This window comes from Setaria italica, chromosome I, assembly GCF_000263155.2.
Source record: "Setaria italica strain Yugu1 chromosome I, Setaria_italica_v2.0, whole genome shotgun sequence".
In the NCBI taxonomy this organism is placed as follows: domain Eukaryota; kingdom Viridiplantae; phylum Streptophyta; class Magnoliopsida; order Poales; family Poaceae; genus Setaria; species Setaria italica.
This window is the reverse complement of record NC_028450.1, coordinates 28,350,933-28,373,181: the sequence shown is the minus strand read 5'-3', so window position 1 is coordinate 28,373,181 and position 22,249 is coordinate 28,350,933. Positions and strand designations below refer to the sequence as shown.

Genomic DNA, 22,249 nt, shown 5'->3' with positions numbered 1-22,249 from the left:
CAAAATACTATTCATTTTGGCTTCCCTAGATATATAAATTTTGCTATGTATCTAGATATAACATATATCTAGATGCATGTCAAAAACTATGCACCTAGAAAAGTCAAAACGAATAGTAATTTGGGACAGAGGGAGTATGTATTAACATGTTGATTTTTTAACCTGAACAATGCATATATAATCAAATATGTAAAAAAAACAGGGAAAGTAAACTTATCTATTGTATATAAAATTAAACATCCCTAATCAAAATTAAATTAATACGAAGATATAACATTAATTTGCTAAACATTCAAGGTTTTAGTATTGGTCCAATACTTTACTTTTGAAAGGAAAAGGGCACGAGAGTGTGCCTATTTCATTGATAAAGTAGGGTTACAGCCGGCGAGCCAGGCAAGGAAGAGGGAAAAAGGAAAAAAAAGGAGAGGGGAAGGCAGAGAGGCACCCAGAGGGTTACAGCCGGCGAGGTCCAATACTTTACCATTGCGACGCGAATACCAATGGTAAGAAAATAATGCTCAATAGTTTATTTCGACGTGAAAATACACTGATTGGAAGCACCAATTTACCAAGTCAGCAAGAACGAGGAACGCGACGGGTGCCGTAAAGGTAGGTACCTGTAGTCCTGGCGAAGCCAAGCCGTGAACCTTTTTTTTCTCTAGACGGGCGACGGGCCTGCACGCGCGTGCCCCCTGCTCCCCTGGCCTTGGCTCGGCTCTATCCTGAGGAATCGATTCCTCCTCTGCTCCCTCCGGATGACCTGCGAACCCCGATCGTTTTCACAGTAGCGCACCACGCCCACTCACTAAATGCACTGACCAGTGTCCAGAGTCCCATCGTTCCGAGGAACTGTGCAGGAAGGCCACTGCCGATGCTTGCGACGTGCGATGCGGTAGCAGCTTGAGCTTGGCACTGAATGCCCTCAGGATCTGCAATTAACTAAGGTCCCTCAGGCTGTGTGCAATTGATTGAAGTTTTTTTTTTGAAACGTGCAATTGATTGAAGTCGCTGCTCCGTTGGTTAATCGCAGGGGGATTGGACACAGCGGAACCGAACAAAATGCTTCTGTTGTGTGAGGCACTGCTTGTCCTCTAAAAACTCTTTCGGCACCTGGGTCTGGGTCCCTCTGGGGTGGGTCAGGTTACTACCTCGATTCAGAGTAGACAGCCTAACCGACGCTTGGACTGACAGTCGGATGGTTCAGCCTCGTCTCCCCCAGACTCGAACAGTAGAGTGAAGTAGGGTGCAGGTCGACGAGATTTTTGTTTCCTCATCTCAAATACGCACGATGCAGCTTCTTTTTCGGACTCACGGAGGCCAGTTGCTCGTCCAGCATAGCTCTGGTAATTCTGCATTTGCTATTCAGGCCATGTTTAGTTACCTCCCAACTCCCAACTTTGACACTATGCAAAAAGAAGATTCCCCATCACATCAAACTTGCGGTACATGTATGGAGTATTAAATGTAGACTAAATTAAAAACTAATTGCACAGTTTTGTTGTACTTTGCGAGACGAATCTTTTGAGCCTAATTAGTCAATATTTGGAAAATAATTCACAAATACAAACGAAACGCTACAGTGTGCTACAGTGCTGGCACAGTAATTTTGCATCTCCCAATTTGACCAACTAAACAAGGCCTCAGATACGGATGCTGATACACGGTACCGACAATCCATGTCGCAAACAACCAGGCCTTGTTTAGTTACACAAAGTTTGGAGGTGCAAAATTCCTGTAGCACACTGTAGCGTTTCGTTTGTATTTGTGAATTATTGTCCAAATATTGACTAATTAGGCTCAAAAGATTCGTCTCGCAAAGTACAACAAAACTATGCAATTAGTTTTTAATTTCGTCTACATTTAGTACTCCATACATGTAACACAAGTTTGATGTGATGGAGAATCTTCTTTTTGCATAGTGTCGAAGTTGGGAGTTTTGGAGCAACTAAACATGGCCCAAAGTGTAAAGTAGTAGCAGAGCGTAGCAGTAGCGTGAGTGAGTGCGTGTCTGACTCGGTGCGGGGACGGGAGGTGGCGGCTCCCGGCTGCGTGCCGTGTGAAAAGGAGCCCCGCGCCACGGCCGGCTGTCTGGGAGTGGGGAGAAGATCTCTTGGGATGCCGCGGCACTGATTGAAGGGAGCTGCAGACAAGAACCAGCTAGCCCACGTGACGGCCGATGGCGCGGAAACTGATGTGGAGCACGACGAGCACGGGCCGGACACTGCTTGCTTGGAGGCTTGGAGCAATGGAAGCCGCATGGCAATTGGCAATACGGCATGGGCATGATGGGAGCCATCCCGACCTGCCCCAGGCTTGCCCCAGGCTCACCCAGCTTCCGGGTTCCGGCTGCAGGTGAGACCCAGGCCGAGTGGGAGATCGTATGGATGGACATTGCCGTCGTTCTCGGCTCCGCCCCTTTCCACATGTTCCGCGAGGGTTTTCGCGTGGGGTGTGCTGGGACCGCCAGAGCTGCCACGCGAAATCCACCACCGTGACGTCTAGTAACAGGAAGGTGATGTGGCATGTTTGTAGCACTTCGGTCCGTTTGGTTACTTTTGCTTATTTTTAGCACGTGTCACATCGAATGTTTAGATACTAATTAGGAGTATTAAACGTAGGTTATTTACAAAAATCATTACATAAGTGGAGGTTAAACGGCGAGACGAATCTATTAAGCCTAATTAATCCACCATTAGCAAATATTTACTGTAGCAACACATTGTCAAATCATGAACTAATCAGGCTTAATAGATTCGTCTCGCCGTTTAGCCTCCACTTATGTAATGGGTTTTGTAAATAGTCTACGTTTAACACTTCTAATTAGTATCTAAACACGGGTGCTAAAAATAAGCAAAGAACCCAAACCAGGCCTTCATTTCAGCACCTGTTTGGCAGAGATTCACGCAGCTCCAGATCCTCAAAAACAGCTCCGCTCTAGATAAACACGGGTGCTAAAAATAAGCAAAGAAACCAAACCAGGCCTTCATTTCAGCACCTGTTTGGCAGAGATTCACGCAGCTCCAGATCCTCAAAAACAGCTCCGCTCTAGATTTTTTCAGCCAAACGGTTTTAGATCTAGCAACTCCACCATGAATCTGCTCCACGAAAACAGTGGATCCACCTCCAGATCCATGGATTTGGTGGAGCACCTCAGGGTGCTCCACGAAATCAAATTTGGTGGAGTTGGAAGAAATTACCCACCACTGCCACTTGTTAGTGGAAAATGACCAGTTCGTTCTATTTCTTCGTAGCTTCCTTCTCTGCTTGCGCTACGGTGGCCGCGTCCCGCACGCCAGAGCGCCGTCTCGCCCCGCCGGTGGCCAGCGCGCCCCATCCCACCCGACGGAGCCCTGCCCGCACCCGGCCGCCTGGCCGCAGGTGAGGCCGCACCCGCCAGCGCCTCAACCGCGTGCGCAACAACACCAGGAAAAATATTTTTTTTATTCTGATGCATGGGTCCAAATTGCCAGTGAGATAAAGATAAGGATGGAGCTGTACCAAATGCTTTTTGAGATCTTAGATCCACGGTGAAGCAGCTCTACGATGGAGCTAGCTGGATCTATGGATCTGGAGCTGTTTTTCAGAGTTTTTCAGAGTTGGAGCTCTGCCAAACAGACCCTCAAATTATAGCTCGATTTATTAATCTTTGCCGTAAGTGTTTTTTTAAAAAAGAAAAGATATGTTAGCATCATTAGCACCCAAAACAAATACATTATCAAAATACATTCTATGATGGATCTTGTAAAATCAATTTGATGACGTACATGCTGGCCTATGAACTTGATCGAAATTTTACGGGTTCGACTTAGAAAAAGCTCTGTGATAGAGTTTCGTTATCGTTGTATAGCTTAGCTCAGTTGAAACATTCTCCATTTTGTGATTCTGTATATGTCTAGCTTTATATCTTCGTTACATTTTTAGTTTTGCATGAAAATTTAAATATAAAATTCTGTATTTGGATCGGTCTGCATCCAACTTCACTCGAATCACAAAATCTAACAGCCGCGAGCTAGTAAATGTTACGGCCTAAAATTAGGAGTTATTATGCGCCTGATTAGTTGGGCACCAAAATATGCCAAACCAAAATCAGGGAAAACCTAATAATTTTGACAGTTGTGTTTTAGCATCAAATCAATTGGGGGTAAAAATTTTCGGAAATCCTATCCAATCTTCTGGAAGATTTTTCTCCCTCACCTTCTAGGGTTCGAGATTCGTGCAAAACAACTCACACCATTAGATCTCCACAACCCTAACACACATCACCCTACTCCTGCCTCCCCCCTGCCATCGCAGCTTCGCTGTCCCACACCGCGCTGGCTTGCCGGCGCACTGTCACGGCCCCACGCGGCCTCGCCGGCCGTCAGAGTCGGAGAAGAAGACCTCGCCAGCCATCGCAAACAGAGAAGAAGGTTGGATTCAACTTTTTCTGAAAAAATGTTGGTGGAAAATTTTCCCGAAAAATGTTGGTGCAACTTTTTTCGAATAAATGTTGGATTCAACTTTTCCTGAAGAAATGTTGCCTCAATTTTTTTCGAATAAATGTTGGTCTAACTTTTTGAAAAAATGTTGGTCCAACTTTTTTTCAAAAAAATGTTGGACGATATTTTTATCGAATATTTTTCATTGGGCCATAATCAAATGGGAGGGTTGGGAAAGAAGATGAGAAAGAAGAAGATAAGGTTAAGATGAGCCTTGGTGGGCTGGAAGTTTCAAGCCGTATAGATATAGGAGCCCCAAAATTTTGGCTGCCACATTTTTCACTCAACCAAGTGCCATCCTTATCCTTTTGCCCAGATTTTGGCAGGTAAATTTTGGCATGACTATATTTTGGCATGCCCCAACTTTAGCTGGGCACATTTTGGTGCTAACCAATCAGGCCCTGGGGCCGTGCAGGGCCTTGGAATAAGGCTACGGCCCGTTCACGCTGAACCTTGGAAAGGATGGAGGCCCATCTTAATTCATGCTTTTCCTTTTTCCCATCTCAGTTCATGGTTCCGTTTTCTACTGATGATGCCAACTAATGTTCATATTGCAGTTTCTTATTGACCACACATCTATCGCTACAAACAAACTTAGGATTTGTATTAATAACAGGAACCAGATAAATTGCCCCAATTAAGAATGATGCCCCCAAAAAGTGAGGCAGTAATGTTTCTTTATGGCAGTAAAATGAAGCAAGGAAAACAAAAACCCGGCAATGAGAAGCAAAGAGCTTTCGAAGTATTAAACTACCCGTGGAGATTTGGAGGCAGAACTTGTGAAGTGTGCCTAGTGCTGCCTCCTAATCAGCATCCACGGACTTCGAGATCTCCGTAGTTTAGTCGAATTATTGAAGGTGGTGGTGGCCCAATTCCAAACCAACCCATTTCTTCCTTCTTTCTGGCGGGTGCTGCTGCCGCCTTGCAAAGCTTGTCCACTCCCACGTGACCGTCCACGAGACACGCGGCCCATCACCGAAAACCTTGCTGGAGACGCACCACTGACACGCTACAGCTCAACCACTGACATGTGGAGCCAACATATTTCTTGGTCAGTTATGTCAGTGAAAGAGAGAGTATTCGGGTGGGGTGGCACAGAGACTCAGAGAGGGCGGCAAGTTGACTTCTACGACCGCCTCGCTTCGCGTCCGCACCCACGCGCCAAGCCGCCGCCAACTGTGCTTTTCGATCGGTCTTGCATTTTCTCACCCCGGCCCCTACGCTTGGAGCCCACTTTCATTTTCTTGTGGCGACATATGGTTATACAAAATTACATAAGACGCCACCCGCTAAGGGCCCCTTTGTAGGGCTTAAGGGAGCTTCGTCTTCAGCACTGCAGCGCACTGTAGTGCGTGCCGAAGCTGAAGCCAGGTAAGCCATTTTTTTCAACTTCATCGGCTTCCCCTCTTTCCAGTTCATCTTTTGCCTCGATCTGCGTACCGACTTCATGCTACAGTTTCCAATAGTACCAAAACACTGTAGTGCAAAGCTGAAGCCGGGGGACGCAAAGCTGAAGCCGGGGGAGGCAAAGCCTACCAAAGGGACCCTAAGAGCAGTCATTGAGATTGGATTTGTGGATCAGACATCGAACGATTTGTCAATTTACATTTGGTTGATCCTACCACACATCGAAAGAATTGCCAATTTACGATTTGATTGGTCTGGCCAGCTGGATTTGGGTCCAAACAATTTACGATTTTGATTGCTCTTGCTAGCTGGACCCGGGTTCAAAATAGTTAAGGACCTATTTGTTTGAGATTATGGATAGTTTCTTACTGTGAAAAGTCAGAAGGTTAAACAAACAACGAACTTCTTGTGTAGGTCAGAAAGCTAAAAACATCTTCTAAAAGCTAGTGTTGGCTTTTCGGATTCAAAAGCTAGTAGTGGCTTTTTATAGAAAAGCTCCAAAATACCGTTTCATGCCAACCATATGCAAACATCCTCGAATGCAATATATCAAAACTGGATGCTGGACTCTGTTTAAATGGCATTTGCCACATGCAACTAAAATTATCATCATTATAAAAAAAACACTACAAAGTAATGATAATTTACTGGCAAAAATTCCTCGTAAGAGGCTTTCATCAGAAGGCGTTGATGCCGTCATTGGGGGCCACCGCCATCGGGAGGGGCCATTGCCCCCCTAGAGTTTGTGAGGGGATGAAGGATGTGATAGCATAAGTGCTGGTTGGCTCCACCGAAGTCGAGTGCCCTTGTTGATGTGAATGGGACTGGATAAAAATTATTATTTATAGTTACTTTTTAATTAAAATAATCAAACTAGTTGGTGCATCACGGCCATTCATTTAGTGACTTCTAACAAAAACCATGTTTGAAAAGGTCCACTAGACAATTTTGCAATACCTTATATATATATATATATATATAGATTGGTCTAAATCCCTCTTATAGCCATGTGCTGCTCAATATCTAATTTTTTCTTAAGACATAGACAATTTTATTTGTTTAAGTCAGTTATTTTGCTTAGCCTTTTGACCGATACGAGGTGGCTTTGGTTTCTTGTTTCACCGCTAATTCATCTTTTGGACAACATATGATCTTAGAAAACAAACATTTGGCAAAATCAGCATAAATTAAATGTTACTTCTAAGTTTTTTTATTAGTGTTTCTAAAATCCCACCATTTTATATTTTACCTCGAATTTGAAATGAGGGTATATAATATGAAAAGAGATGGCGGTTACGATAAACCTGGGCTAGTACCACATGTTGGGTTCATATAAATGCCATGTCATCCGATCCGATATGTAAGAAGGATGGGTTAGATTTCATGCAATATATGAAAAGGTGCAAAGTTTTGTGGAACTGGAACACTAGTACCATAAGACAATGAAGTTTATTTATACACACCTTAATACCTTATGTATGTGCAATTTAACTTTTTAAGTTCTTAGTTTTTACTAGCACTTCATTAAACATCATCATTTTATATATGATCTCAAATTTTATATGTGGTATACGGTACGTGATCATAGAGCTTGTGATAAACCTAGGCTAGTACCTAGTGTGGGTTTATCATGTGTTTAGATCTATGTGCTAGATTTCATACAAAATATGAATGCGTGAGGTTTTGTAGAACACTTGTGCGATAAAACCTATAGCTAAGTGATACGCCCCCAACATGAATATTTTGATACAATATCCATGAAACCTGTGATTTTATGAAAGTTACTTAGGAAAATTAATGTTGTGGATGAATGACACAATATGTATGAGATATGACGATTCAGATCTTGAAAGTCACATAAAGAACAGGATAAGCTATTCCATTGGACGTATCACAATACTAAGACCCCTTTTGAAATAAAGGAAAAGTGTAAGAATTTTAGAGGATTTTGGATCCTATAGGAATTTTTACTTTGAAATCCATTTTTGGAATAAAGGATTGAATCCCTACCCATCCTATAAAATTCCTATGGAATGGCTTGTTCCGTAGCAATTTTGGAGGAATTCTACCAAGAGGTTGGACCTCATAGAAAGTTTCCTTTGTCTCACTCTCTCTCATCAAGTCATCATTCAATTCCTGTGTTTTTCTTGTGCACCATCCAAACGATCGTTGCTGCAGTTTTCCTGAGTTTTCCACTCCATATGATTACATGTATGATGACATTCTATTCCTACATTTTTTCTATTCATATGTTTTGACAATCCTGCGTTCCAAGGGAGACCTAAACGACCTCCATTATACAATTTCTCAGTAAAAAAAGACTCGTTAGTCCGAAAAATACATAATAAATAATTAAAAAGATACCGGTAAATGAGCACAAAAAGTCAAATTTACCAAACCAAAGTGCCTTTTTGTTCATATTTGTGACGCGACCCCCTTGAAAAAAGGAAACGGAAAGTGTACTCATTGCTGACACCGCGAGCGCAAATTTCATAAGCAAAGTGGGCTTGCACGCAAAACGCGCTAACCTCAGCAGTCAGCAGCACCAAAGCGCGTCGTGTCAATCCAAGTTGGGCACCACTCGCAGGCAATGGACTCCACCACGAGCACCCAGGTCGCCGGCGCCGCCGGCAGCCGCAGCCGCTCAATCGCGTCCAGGGGTTCTACCACCCCGCCTCCGCTGACCATGCCGGGCCGCGAACCCTCTGACGCGCTCGTCGGTGGCGGCGCCGGAGGAGCGGACGGGGACCCCAGCCTCGCCCTCCTCCGCCTGGCTGCGCTCGGGGACCGCATGGCCGCCGTCCGGGGCCGTATCGCCGCCTCCATCTCGGGGGAGGCCCGGCCCCTCTCCTACGCCGACATCCAATCCGTCTCCTCCGAGATCTCCTACACCGCCCAACTCGTCGTCCTCAACGCCGCCTCGCTCCTCGCTTCCTCCGTCCCCTTCCCCGCCCCAACCCCACCTCCTACCGCCGCAGCTCCCTCTCCCGCTCCCATCCGAGAGATCCCTGCTGCTGCCGCCGCCTCCGCCCAAGAGCAGCCCCTAGAAGCTGCTAAGGGCGACGGCGGCTACGATGTCGTGGAGCTCGACGCCGCCGAGCTGCTCGCGGAGCACGTCCACTTCTGCGAGATCTGCGGCAAGGGCTTCCGCCGCGACGCCAACCTCCGGATGCACATGCGTGCGCACGGCGACCGTTTCAAGACCCTCGACGCCCTCTCCCGCCCTGGCCACGGCAAGCCGAAGCCTCCCGCCGGCGACCGAGAGGTGCGCTTCTCCTGCCCCTTCGCGGGCTGCAACAGGAACCGCGCGCACCGCCGCTTCCGGCCGCTCAAGTCGGCGGTGTGCGCGCGGAACCACTTCAGGCGCAGCCACTGCCCCAAGCTCTACGCCTGCGAGCGCTGCGACGGGAAGAAGCGCTTCGCCGTCCTCGCTGACCTCCGCAGCCACCTGCGCCACTGCGGCGAGGAGGCACAGTGGCGTTGCTCTTGCGGCACCACCTTCTCACGCAAGGACAAGCTGTTCGGACATCTCGCCCTCTTCGAAGGCCACACTCCAGCTGTTACCGAGCCAAACAAGGATGTTGCAGCAGGACCTACAGAGCCAGTTCTTGATGCAATGGAGGAAGGAGGAATAGAAGAAGGCAATTGTGATCGTGAGGAGGATGAGGAGGGCGGCTATGATCCAGAGTTCTTCACGGAGTGGATGGAGGAGCTCAGAGATGGTGCCAGTGGCTCGAATTGGGCTGGACCGGCAGCAGCCGGACATTAGCAATGTTGGGTATTTATGGTAAGACAACTTTCCCACCATTTTGTTGTCACTTAGAATTTTGCATGCGAAAATTTGGCGCAAGAAGCTTTGAAATGACGCCAAGGTGCTGATCATAGGATACATGTGGCTACTAACTATTACAGACTAGGAATATATTGGGCATATAATTCTCACAAATAAAAGCATCTAGCTTTCATTTTGGTGGGTCCTGATAATGATTAAATCACAATTATTATACTTTACTAGATCGCATATCAAAATTCCAAGGATATGATGCATATAAACAATTGTGCTATGAACCTATAACTAACTATAAAGACTTGATTCTCTACACAAGATTGCAAGGTCATGCAGTGCTATTCCGCAAGCCAATTGACTTAGTTATGATGTAACAGGTTTGTCAAGTTGATTGTCTAGCAAGTCATCCTAATAGAAAAATTGTAATATCAACCAAGTTTTGGTATCTTACACTCTTTTTATGGAAAATCTGTGGAGGTCCATATTTGAGCCTCCTATTGCACAACACTAATCCTAGAATTAAACTGAGCAATTTGATGGCAAGGCAAAATTGTAATTCTTTATCTGGAGCTTTCCTCTAGTTCCTTGTCACCAGATTTTTACTCAAGCCTTTTATGACTGGAGAGGCTTGTGTATTAGCGCACGCCTCAACATGGTCTTTCATGACTGGAGATTTTCTTTAATTTAATTGCAGTTGTCTGGTTTTCCTCTTTTCGGACATTTTTTGAAAAAAATTAATGGAATATGAGTTGGATGGTTGCTTCAGTCTCTTCTTCATATTCTTCCACTTTTTGTGGGCAAGTCCTGGGACCACTTTTGTTTTGTTTATGGTTTATGTGATAAGTAGTATATTTTGTTTTCCCTGTTGTGATAGAATTGTATACGACTAATGAGTCTAGGCTATTATCTGGGGACAGCTTCTTGTTCTTAAACTTTTGCCTTGGATTTTGACTGGTTTGCACTTATAAGTGAGTTCGTAACATCATATTTAATAGTTTTATCATGGAATCTTTCCGGTGATGACTGGAGATCTTTGAATTAGTTTCAGTTGTCGTTTGGTTTTTCCCTTTTTTGGACAAAGGTGGTTTTCTCACCCAGCAATTCCAACTACCGAACATCCGTTGGTTTGTTTTTTGCTGTCTCGCAACGTTACTGCTGGGAGCACCTATGCTAGCATTTTGTCACATTTTTCACAGGGAAGCTAGAATTTTTGCCATGTCTTCACCGTTCCTTTGCTCTAGATGTTATCTCATCCTTATGCTTGTTAGTATCGATTCTTATCACTCTGTATTTCTCCATTATGGCTTGATAATGGATTACATTGTTACAGTTACTCTTTTTCCAATATGCGCAAGTAATTCACTTGTAAGGAATGTTATCTATGTAAGCCTTTGCTTTTCCTCCTGGAAATGTATAGGATTCGCCTTCTCGAGAGATTGTGTGTTCTGACTTAAAATGTATAAGAATATGAGTTAAAATCCTTATGCTTGTCTAGCATAGGAATGTACTAAATCCATTTTGTGGGTCATTTTATAAGAAGATTACAAGCGTGTTTTATGTAATCTTACTATCAAACCTGTTGTCTTGTAGATTGCTTGACGAGGGACATCAGCTTACATCAAGTGACCAGGAGGATCAAGTGAAGAAGGGCGGTTGTGAAATGTTTCAGGAGTGTTAATCAGGCTCTCTCTTTACCAGTGTATGTGTGCGTTCTGACCAGTAACCTGTATGATATGGTGCGTCTGTCTTTCTGCTGCCTCCCTTGCCATTATTCTCGGTCGCTTTCGTGTAATCCTGTGAGCTGTTGCTGGTTAAATGGAGTACAGCGGAGCAAATGGTTATGCTATGCAAGCGGTCTCCTCTGTGTTATGCTTAACTTGGCTGGGATCAGTTTCCTGTGCGCTGTGCCTGTGAGTAACGAGTGACAGGAGGACCCAGCTGGTTGTTGCGGTGAGAATGCCGTCTGGATCAGGCCGTGTCCAACGGTTAAGCTGGCTTACTAGCTCATAGCTCACCGACGCGGGCGCCGACAGCGCCTCGGTTCGGTTGCTGTTGGCTGCACATCGGATTGGATGAGCGTTCCATTGCGAAAAATAAAAAGAGCTCGATCGGCAACTCTTGATGTTACTGTGCTGCCGTCCCATCCACCCGATCATGTTCGGCCTTGTTCTTGATCATCTACTGCTCGCGTGCAGTCGCGGATACCTGTAGCAGAGGAATCGATTTGTCACCGTTTCTTCTCGTTCAACAGACATGGCACCCTCAACAGACAGCCAGGCAGGCCTAGCCTCCTAGCCCAACTTCTACAATGACAACATTATTGGAACGCATCTGTCAATATTATTGTTACCCTTACCCATCACCTACAACTAAAGGTTTTTTTAAGAATAATTGTAAAATAACTTATGGTTTTCAGCTAGGCCGTGCCATTTTCGGTCCACCCTACTGGCGCGACTCGAAGAACAGTACGGCATGAATACTAGGCCTTGTTTAGTTGCCCTGAATTTGGGTGTCCAAAATTACTGTTGTAGCACTGTAGCACACTGTAACATTTCGTTTGTATTTATGAATTATTGTCCAAATATTGACTAATTAGGCTCAAAAGATTCGTCTCGCAAAGTACAACAAAACTGTGCAATTAGTTTTTGATTTCGTCTACATTTAGTACTCTATGCATGTACCGCAAGTTTGATGTGATGGGAAATCTTCTTTTTGCATAGTGTCAAAATTGGGAGTTTGGGTGGAACTAAACAAGGGCCTAGGAACATGCCCTAGGATCTCGACGTGGATAGTAACATCGGAGAACGCGAGACATGGATAATCTAGTATCACAAGAAAATGTATTTTAGTCTTATACTTCCTCCGTCTCAAAATTAAAATAAAAAAATATTACATTAGTTTCATGATAAATCTGCTAACATTATTTTTATACTATTATTCTCTATAATCTCTATTCGCAGTTAAAAATGTTTGACTTTAAAAAGTCTAAACGTAACTATATTTATGTTTGATTTTAAAAAGTCTAAACGTAACTATATTTTGAAACGGAGGGAGAGGGAGTGCAATGGAAAACTCATTTTAGTGGCTGGGCGTTAGATCGGAACAGCGTGCCATGGTGTTTGGATTAAATTAATGGAGGCTTGTCGAGCTAGCATGGTATGGCTAGGACTAGGAGTGACCAGCTTGAAGCGTGATATGATTAAGGACGAGGTGCGAGAGGCATGGACCTTGACGGCACAGCACGAGGTACGAGCTGTCTCCATCCACATCATTAGTCTATTCGCTTCGTTCTTATCTAGTCGGACAGCCTCTGCATTAAGTCCTCGACCTCGAAACGATTTTGCGTTGGTAGGACTACGACGGATCGGAGCGAGAGAGAGCCCGGCATGGCGGCGCCGGCGAAGCCTCACCTGGCATTCTTCCTGTTCCCCACCCAGGGCCACGTGACCCCGGCGTTCCAGCTCGCCACGCTCCTCCACCACCGCCACGGCTTCGACGTCACCTTCGTCCACACCGAGCACAACCTCCGGCGCCTCCTCCGCGCGCGCGGCCCGCCGGATGCGCTGGCGGGGCCGCCGCCGGGGATCCGCTTCGTGTCCGTCCCGGACGGCCTGGCCCCGTCCGACTCCGACGAGGACGCGGCGCAGGACATGGCCGCGCTGCACCTCTCCCTCCCGTCCATGGCGCCGCACTTCAAGGAGCTCGTGCTGTCGTCGTCCGAGCTCCCCGCGGCGAGCTGCTGCCTGCTCGTCTCCGACGTCGACCACATCCTGCGTGCCGCCGAGGCGATCGGCATGCCCCGCGTCACCTTCTGGATCACGGCCATGCAGCAGGGCCAGCGCCTCGTTGCCGAGGGCCTTGTCCCCCTCAAAGGTAAACACGGTAGCTATGTAGAACTGTCTACGAATGATCTGATCATTAGCTTACTATTGGTTTGGATGCTGTAAAAACCTGTAGATGCCTAGCAGCTGAGGAATGGATACATGGATAGCACGGTCGTCGACTGGGTGCCGGGGTTGCCCAAGGGTCCAAGGGCATGCGCCTCAAAGACTTCCCGAGCTTCGTCCGCGCCACGGATCCCGACGACGCCTTGCTCGCCATGGTCCTGCGCGCCATCATGGAGTGCCACCGCACCGTCCCGTCCGCCGTCGTGCTCCACACCTTCGAGGAGCTGGAGAGCCAGGCCAGCAGCGCCATGTCGGACATCCTGCCGCCGATCTACGCCGTCGGGCCGGTGCCGCTTCTCCTCAGGCAAGCCGCCGACGGCGCCGGCGGTGATAATCCGGCCGTCGACGCGTCGGGCTCCAGCCTTTCCAAGGAGGACCGCGCGTGCCTGGACTGGCTCGACGGCAAGCGTCCCAATTCGGTGGTGTTCGCCAGCTTCGGGAGCCTAGTGGAACTCAACGAAGAGCACCTGGTAGCTCGCCTGGGGGCTGGCCGACAGCGGCTACGAGTTCCTGTGCAGTGGGTGATCAGGAGCGACCAGCAGGCAACCGCCATCCTGCCGCCGGAGTTCCTGGCGGAGACGGAGGGGAGGGGTCGCGTGACGAGCTGGTGCCCGCAGGAGGCGGTGCTCCGGCACGAGGCCGTCGGCGCGTTCCTGCAGACGCACTGCGGGTGGAACTTGTTGGATTTAAATCTTGTTTTAGTCGTTGGTTTGGGAAGTCAAGTTTGTGTCGGTCTATGAAAATTAGGAAGTTGAGTCCGTGTGCATGCTGGTTAGTTTTACGTGCATGGAGTAGCACACGTAGTAAGCTAGCTAGGTTAGTTTAGGAAACGGATTTACATTGGTCGGCAAGCTGTCGTATACGATCTCGTATAGAAGGGAAGCTACGAGTTCACGGAGTCCGGCAGGCAGTCAAGGTAACCGCAGTTTCCTAGTTGGAGTTAGACATCAGATACTTTATGGTTGGAGTACACCTGCAGGTGCACGAGTCCAGATAGGATACAAGTTAGAGTTGTACCTTGTATGTCTGGCCGGTTAGGTGCTTCGGACTATAAAAGTAGAGGTATGTTCTTGGATTTTGTAACGTGAGAAATAAAGTAGAGAAGAAAAGGCTAAGCTGTTGCGGCCTCGGAAGTCTTTGTGTTCCTTGTTTTCTCGTGTTCGCGTGTGCTAGTTTCTGGTGAAATCCCAACAGAACTCGATGCTGGAGAGCGTCTGCGCCGGGGTGCCCATGCTGTGCTGGCCGTTCGCGGGCGACCAGCAGACCAACAGCAGGATGGCATTATAGATATCCAAACGGGCAGCCCGATCTGGCCTGGCACAGGTCCAGCTAGGCCTGGCCAGGCTCGGACCGTGCCAGCCTACGGGCTGCACCAACGGCCCAGGCATGGGCCCATGAGCCCATTTCATGCTGGGCTAGCCCGTAAAGGACGGCCTACTTCAAGCCACGGCGAGGTACAATGGGCCCTCACGGCCTGCTCCCTGTGCGCCACTACGGCCGCCATCTATTGCTGGACAACCGCCTATTCGCGCCGCCGCCGTCGCCTCCTGCACGCTGCCGTTTGCCTGCTCCTGCGCGCTGCCACCGTCGCCTCCACCAGGTACTCGCGCTGCTGCTCTGGCTTCCTATAGTTGGCCCCCCATGCCGCCACCGCTGCCAACCCCCCGCGCTGCTGTCGCTTCCCGCAGCCAGCCCCACCCCACCGTGGAGGACAAGGGCATGGCGGCGTGCGGCGGGGGTAGGGGACGATGAGGCCGCAGGAAGGGGAGGCGGCCGCCGGAGGTCGGAGGGGAGGCGGAGGTCGGAGAGGAAGGGGAGCATGGAGCCATGGATGGGAGTTGGGGAGACAGAGGGCTAGAGGGGAAGGGGAGGATGGCAGCTGGCAGGGTAGCGGAGCGAGTGTTTGTGTGAGTGAGATGGTGTAGATAAGGTTGAGGGGTTAACGGGCTATTTCGGGTCAGCATCCTAAAATCATGCTGGGCTGGGCTCCCATCGTGTTGGGGTGGCGGCCAACGCCCGGCACGAGCTACTGGGCCGAGCTAGCACGGGTCCAAAGAACCTCGTGCCAGGCCAGGCTAGGTTCGGGCAAAAAACGGGCTCCGTGCCGAGCTAACGGGCCGCGAGCTTTATGAACATCTATAGATGGCGTGCACGGAGTGGCGCATCGGCGTGGAGGTCAGGGAGGACCCTAGGCGGGAGGAGGTGGAGGTGGCGATACAGCAGGTGATGGGTGGGGAGAGAGGGTAGGAGCTCAGGAGGTCGGCGGCGGAGTGGAGGGAGAAGGCCAAGCTCGCGACACCACCAGGTGGCTCCCCTTGGATAAATCTGGAGAGGCTAGTCAACGAGGTGCTTGCTCCTCTGATGGACGAGAAATGAATTTGTTGACCTGATAATGTTCTCTTGATCTCTTCTGATTATGGTGTCTTATTAATGTCCATTTCACCTCAAGGAAAAGTGGTCAAAATTTTACTCTTTTCTTTTTGCGAATGTGTGTGTAACCTTGTTCAAAGGGCATTGCTTGTAATAGGCCAATTTACTTCACAAATCATGTATGCACACGCTTTGGCTCCTAATACAAGTTTTGGTCGGCGTAATGCCAGCCATAGTTCCTCTAAAAAGCTTTTTCAAAGAGCCTTTGGTGTCTTAAAGAAAGAATTCATCTAAGTACATAAATGACAGAACACAAAATTAAGGAAGTGACCCTAACTCAACTAGTTAGGGTCGAGGTGAGTCTATTTTTGGTGCCACCTTTCATGGCCCTTTTTTTATTTTTCTTCGTTTTGTGCTTACCTGTGCATAGTTTGTACTCTGCCTTGTCGGAGTCTTTCCACCATTTTAATATATCTCGTTTAAAAACAGAAAAGATTAGATGGTTGTCCCTGTGTCCTCTTCCTCATTTCTAAACTCTGATCCCCTTCACAATGCTCACTTCCCTCACCCCACCAATGTTCACTCCTATATATAAGTTGATTCTGTCCCAACTAATTAGGCATCTTAATCTCCCTTCTTCTTCAAAAAACCCCAAGACGTACGAAAGATGGACGTAGACATGTGGGCGTCGCTGCCGCCCGAACTACTTGTCGACATCTTCCGCCGCCTGGAGGCCGCTGCCGCTCTCCGCTGCACCGGAGTCTGCAAGCCGTGGCGGCGCGCCATCGCCGGCAATGCCGCCTCGTGCCTCCGGCCCCGCCCCGACTGCCGTGACCGCCGCCGCCAGCACGGCGCCTTGCGCAGCACGCTCCCCAGCGGTCTCTTCCTTCGCGCAGCTGGGCGCCGCCACCGACCTAGCGTCCTACGACGAGCTATTGGCGTCTCGTGACGGGCTCGTCCTCCTCGGTGGAAGGGCGGTGCAAGATCTCTGCCTGTGGAGCCTCATGACCGGGGACCGCAAGCTCCTCCCTGCCGGCGCGTTCAAGGACGCGTACGTCTTGCTCACCGGTTACGATCTCACCGTGTCAGATGGCGGCGGCGGCGGCGACGACGACGACGACTTGAAGGCAGTGATACTCGCCGTGAAGGAGAAGGGCATCGAGGGCGGCATGACCTACCAGATCTTCTCCACGAGCGACGGCGCGTGGGGTGCCGTCACGGTCACGCGCTCCCACAGGTTCAAGAAGGGTCTCGTGACGCGCATATACCCCGGCAGCGAGGTCATCTGCCGCGGTGGCGCCGTCCACTGGCTCGGCATGGCTACGGACGCCGGCGTGGTCGAGTGCGCGGTGGCCGTCGACGTGCGCTCCCGCAGGACATGGTTGACGGATCTGCCGGAGGGCTGCGGGAAACTGGACTGTTACAGCAGCCTGCGCACCAGCCCACTCCGCCTGGCGACGTCCGGGGACGGCCGACTGACTGTGGTCAGATCGTTCGGGGGCGGCCTCGTCGAAGTGTGGGTGCTCACCGGCGGCGACCGTTGGGTCCTGCGCAGGACGATCGACGTGCGGAACCTGCTGCCATATTGCCACGGGGACGTTTGGTTCAGCGCCTGCTGCCCGAGGAGCGGGTGCTTGCTTGGCCACGTTGGCGGCAAGGAGCTCCTCGTTTGCTGCCTGATCGAATGCGTCGACACCAACCATGGAGGATGCATGTATTCATTAGAAATGGATTGGTCAACTTACATGGCGAAGATGAAGCGCTTCTAGCTAAGTTTCTAACCTTGATAAATGTTCATGCTGTAAGATTTTGTTTTCTTCGTAACAGTTACATGCAAATACGCAATCAAAATAGATAAGCTTTGGTTACCGGTTACTTTCTTATACACACCTCCTATAGTTAAGAAGATTTACTTGTGAGTAAATTACATGCAATTAAACTTGATAAGCATTGCTACCGGTTACCTTTTTTAGACACGCATGCTAAATGCCTCAAACCAAATGGGCCAAATTGCTAGCCCAAAACCGTCGCGACCCATTTGTTCAGGTCGGCCCAGCTGCAAGCCTACAACTCACACGGCCTAGTCGTCGTTGGAGAAACAAGCTCAGCCGTAGCCACTGAACTGAGAGAAACCACGAGGAGCACCCCACCCATTTGCTCCATTGCACATTTGCACGGCCGGCTTGCAACTGCTTGCAGCTAGAGACAACACCAGATCTCTGATGTAGTGCCCGATCATTGTCAGTAACGATCCTGTAATCCTGGTCGTTCGAACTGCAACTAGCGTGCACATGAAACGATTGGTTTTGGAGAGATGGCCGACGCTGTCCCAGTGCGAGGTACTACTCAAGTGCACTGATGATCCTTCAACCAAAAAGGGAAGAAGTTTAAGTAAGGGACACGCATAGCTGACATCATCATCTCCTCCAACTCCCGCTACATCGATCTGCTGCAGATGCAGAGCCTACCATGCCTACCTATCCTTAAGAAACAGAACGGTGCCACGATTAGAGCTTCAGGCTTTCAGCAGATGGGCGTACTGATTACTGAAGAACCTTGATGACGACGACACACTCCTTCACTCACTTATTCTGTATGCGTGCGTATCATCATTCAAAGGAGGCTACCTTGCTGCAAGCACCGATCTCGCGAGCATCTACGATCTAGTAGTATCTATGCTGTTCTAGTAGTGATTGTGGAGCACCGGCGCGGGGTCGGGCTTGTACAGGCTCCTCCTCCGGAAGAGGTCCCCGAACTTGCGCAGGATCGACCGCCGCTTCCTGTGCTTCATGGCGTGCTCCGTGGCGCCGCCGCCGGCGTACTGGTGGCCCACGTACAGGTGGTCGAACTCGTAGTCGTAGTCGTCCATGGCCGCCGCGGCCGCCGCCGACTTGAGCTCTGCGAGGTTGCTCAGCGACGCGAACATCCGGTCCCGGCGGCCCGGGAGCACCCTCCCGTGGTCCAGGAACGCCGCCGCGCCCAGCTTCCCCTGCGCGGCCTCGCGCCTCCACTTCTCCACCAGCGGGATCTCCACCGCCGCCTTCCCGATCGCGGCGCTGCCGTCGGTTGCTGTCGCCGCCGCGAGCAGCTGGGCTTCGAGCTCCTTGGCGCGCTCCCGCGCCGCGGCCTCGCCGGCCCTGAGGGTCCCGTTCTCCCGCCGCAAGTCCTCCAGGTCGCGCTCCTTCTCGTCGGCGGCCTCCCGCAGGCCGGCGTTCTCGCCGCTGACGAGCTCGAGCGCCTCCGTGGCGGTGCTGGCGTCCTCGGCGGCGCGCTCCAGCGCGCGGCGCAGGCCGTCGTTCTCGTCGTCGAGCGCCCGGCGCGCTCCGGCGAGGTCGGCGTTCTCCCGCCTCGCCGCGGCGGCCTCCTCCTCGGCGGCGCGGGCGCGCGCCACCAGCGCCTTCTCCCTGGCGCGCCACCCCGCCGCGGCGTCCTTCCACTCAGTGGTGATCGCGTCCGCCTGCTCCGTGGCCGACCAGAGCTCCGCCTCGGCGGCCAGCAGCAGGCCACGGAGCCGGTCGGCCTCGGCGTTGGCGGCCTCCAGCTCGGCCTGCGCGTCGGAGAGCCAGGCCTTGACCTGCTTGGCCTCCATGGTGACCGCGGACAGCGCGGCGGTCAGGTCGTCGGCCGCCTTCCGGCTCCGCTCCTCGGCCTGCGACGAGGCCCGGAGCCTGGCCCGGAGGCCGTTGAGCTCCTCGTCGACGCCGCCGAACATGAGGTCCATGACGCTCCACTGCTGCTGCTGCGCCGGCGGGGCCGGGCCGGCCGCCGCGGCGCCTTGCTGCTGCTGGCGCAGCGCATCGACCTCGAGCCTGGCCTCCTCGAGCGCGATCTTGGCCTGCTCCAGCTCCTTGGTCTGCCGCACCAGCGACTCGAGCATCTTCATCTCCGTCTGCTTCGCCGCCGCCACCTCCCGCTCCAGGCGCCGCACCACCCGCTCCATTCCCGCGTCGGCGCCGTCGCTCACCTGCCGCTCCGCCAGCTGTTGCCCCGCCGGGCGCGCCGCCTTCCCCTCCGTTTCCGTCTCCGTCGCGGGACGACAGAGCTCGTCCTCTTGCGGAGTCGTCACCGGCGCCTGCTCCGTCATGCCGCCGCTATCGCCGAGACTCTGCCGCGATGAGTAGTCCACGACTCCACACGATCACGATCACGTTTTCTGCTGCGACGCATGCGCGCGCACGATCTGCGCACCCATTCCGTTCGTGTAACTACCAACACGGAGATATACGCACCTGGGACTGGGAGGAGGGGACGGGTGGCGAGTACGTGGGCGTGGTGGACCTGCTGCGCTCGTGCCGAGGCTTCATCTGCTGCCTGGGAGACAGAGGCGGGGCCGTGGCCCAGGAACCGGCTCCCCAGGACCTGGATCTGCACGGCACGGCGAGAGCACGGGTCAGGGATTCAGCGTCGGATCGGAACGCTCGCTCATGATGATCCGGCCGGAGGTGCCTGCCGAGCTCACCTCGCCCTGGAACTGGGAGGCGGCTGCATCGGCTGCAGGTCCATCGCCGGCGCAACCCCGGGAGAAGCTGGTGAGCGTGTGCGTCTGCAAGCAGCGGTGCAGTCGTGCAGGCAGCAGACTGGCGCTGGCCGTGCGGGAAACGGCAATAAAGCGGCTCAGTTTTATAGGAGTGGCGACGGCCGCACGCGACGGCCGCGCAGGTGACGCACGGGGTTAACGGATAACAACCGGAAACCATAGAAGAATTGATCTCGCGCGGCCCGGGATTTGGAGCAGGTGAGCGCGAGAAAGAGACGGGCCCCGGCTTGACCTCACCTCCACCACCGCCACCGCTGCGTCGTGTGATCCCAGGCGCGGCGCGCGCGATCCAACGGTGGACGGGGTGTGCCATCCGATGCTCCGGAAACTCTGATCTGATCGCTCCCCACTTCCCCAGGGCATGTGCAGTCTGGTCTCGGCGGCGTCTAATCCGATTGCCTAAAGCCTAGGCCTAACAGGGGTTAGGACTAGGACAGGAGCTTGGACGGATCGATCGCTCGGCGCCAAATATCTTCTTGTCGAAAGTCTTAGCGCGATGCCGTCTACAAGTGAAAGCCGCCAACAATATTTGCATCAGGCCATGTTTAGTTACTCCCAACTTCCAACTTTGACACTATGCAAAAAGAAGATTCCCCATCACATCAAACTTGCGGTACATGCATGGAGTACTAAATGTAGATGAAATTAAAAAGTAATTGCACAGTTTTGTTGTACTTTACGAGACGAATCTTTTGAGCCTAATTAGTCAATATTTGGACAATAATTCACAAATACAAACGAAACGCTACAGTGTGCTACAGTGCTGTAACAGTAATTTGGCACCTCCCAAATTGGCCAACTAAACAAGGCCTCAGCTTCGTTGTTTTAGTTGAGGGCGGTCCAGTGGCGAGGTGGCCAGCACATAAATAATCTGCGACACACTGATGTGTCGGGTCGGTATTGGCATGGCAGCGCCGGAGTGGAAGAAAAACAAGAGGGGGCAAATGGATTGGTTCTTGTCACGGTTTGCTTGTTCATATCGGCGAGAAATGGTGAGCATACCGTGCGTACTTGGGGCTCAAATCCTGTTAGCCAAGAGCATGAAAAATCGACACGACGCGGCGGCAGTTGGGCTTGCATCATCCCATCCCGGTGAGCTCGCCGGCGTCACTCTTCACCTGCCGTGCCAACACACGATAAACCTGCTTGCACTGTACCGTTGAGCTTATACCAGCGTCTGACGGGTCGTGGGGCATCCACTTGACTGGTTCTTCTCGCTGCCGAATCGTATCGACCTGTGTGATGCGTGCATATGATGCATCGTCCATCTACTGGTGCACGGGAGATCCCTCGGCTCGGAAGTCGGAAGCCCTCCGGGCAGCCGGGCCAGGTGAGACGTGCCTGTGGCTTCTACGCCAAGTGATGACGACTTGAAGAGGCATATGAGGAAGCGGAGGCGTGCCACTGCCGTGTGCCGTGGCCTCGTTCTCGGAAGTTGGAACAAAAGTTGAGGGGCAGCCAGAACACATGGGCCTTGTTTAGTTGGGGAATTTGGGAGGTGCCAAATTACTGTTACAGCACTGTAGCACACTGTAGCGTTTCGTTTGTATTTGTGAATTATTGTCCAAATATTGACTAATTAGGCTCAAAAGATTCGTCTCGCAAAGTACAACAAAACTGTGCAATTAGTTTTTAATTTCATCTACATTTAGTACTCCATGCATGTACCACAAGTTCGATGTGATGGGGAATCTTCTTTTTGCATAGTGTCAAAGTTGGGAGT

At 50.9% G+C, this 22,249-nt stretch overlaps 2 protein-coding genes and 1 pseudogene across 2 annotated transcripts; 2 read left to right on the top strand and 1 right to left on the bottom strand.

The window, feature by feature from the left end:
• The first annotated feature begins 8,397 nt into the window (after positions 1-8,397).
• Positions 8,398-11,548, top strand: LOC101757868 (zinc finger protein STAR3). Its single transcript, XM_004952795.4, has 2 exons — positions 8,398-9,672; positions 11,263-11,548. The coding sequence occupies exon 1, from the start codon at positions 8,476-8,478 to the stop codon at positions 9,652-9,654; it is 1,179 nt and encodes a 392-aa protein (XP_004952852.1). The 5' UTR covers positions 8,398-8,475; the 3' UTR covers positions 9,655-9,672; positions 11,263-11,548.
• Positions 11,549-13,008: 1,460 nt separating this feature from the next.
• Positions 13,009-14,752, top strand: LOC101755464 (annotated as a pseudogene).
• Positions 14,753-18,354: 3,602 nt separating this feature from the next.
• Positions 18,355-20,593, bottom strand: LOC101757471 (cingulin). Its single transcript, XM_004952794.2, has 3 exons — positions 20,449-20,593; positions 20,219-20,354; positions 18,355-20,094 (listed from the first exon to the last, which is right to left on the bottom strand). The coding sequence occupies exons 1-3, from the start codon at positions 20,490-20,492 to the stop codon at positions 18,673-18,675; spliced, it is 1,602 nt and encodes a 533-aa protein (XP_004952851.1). The 5' UTR covers positions 20,493-20,593; the 3' UTR covers positions 18,355-18,672.
• Between the last annotated feature and the right edge of the window lie 1,656 nt (positions 20,594-22,249).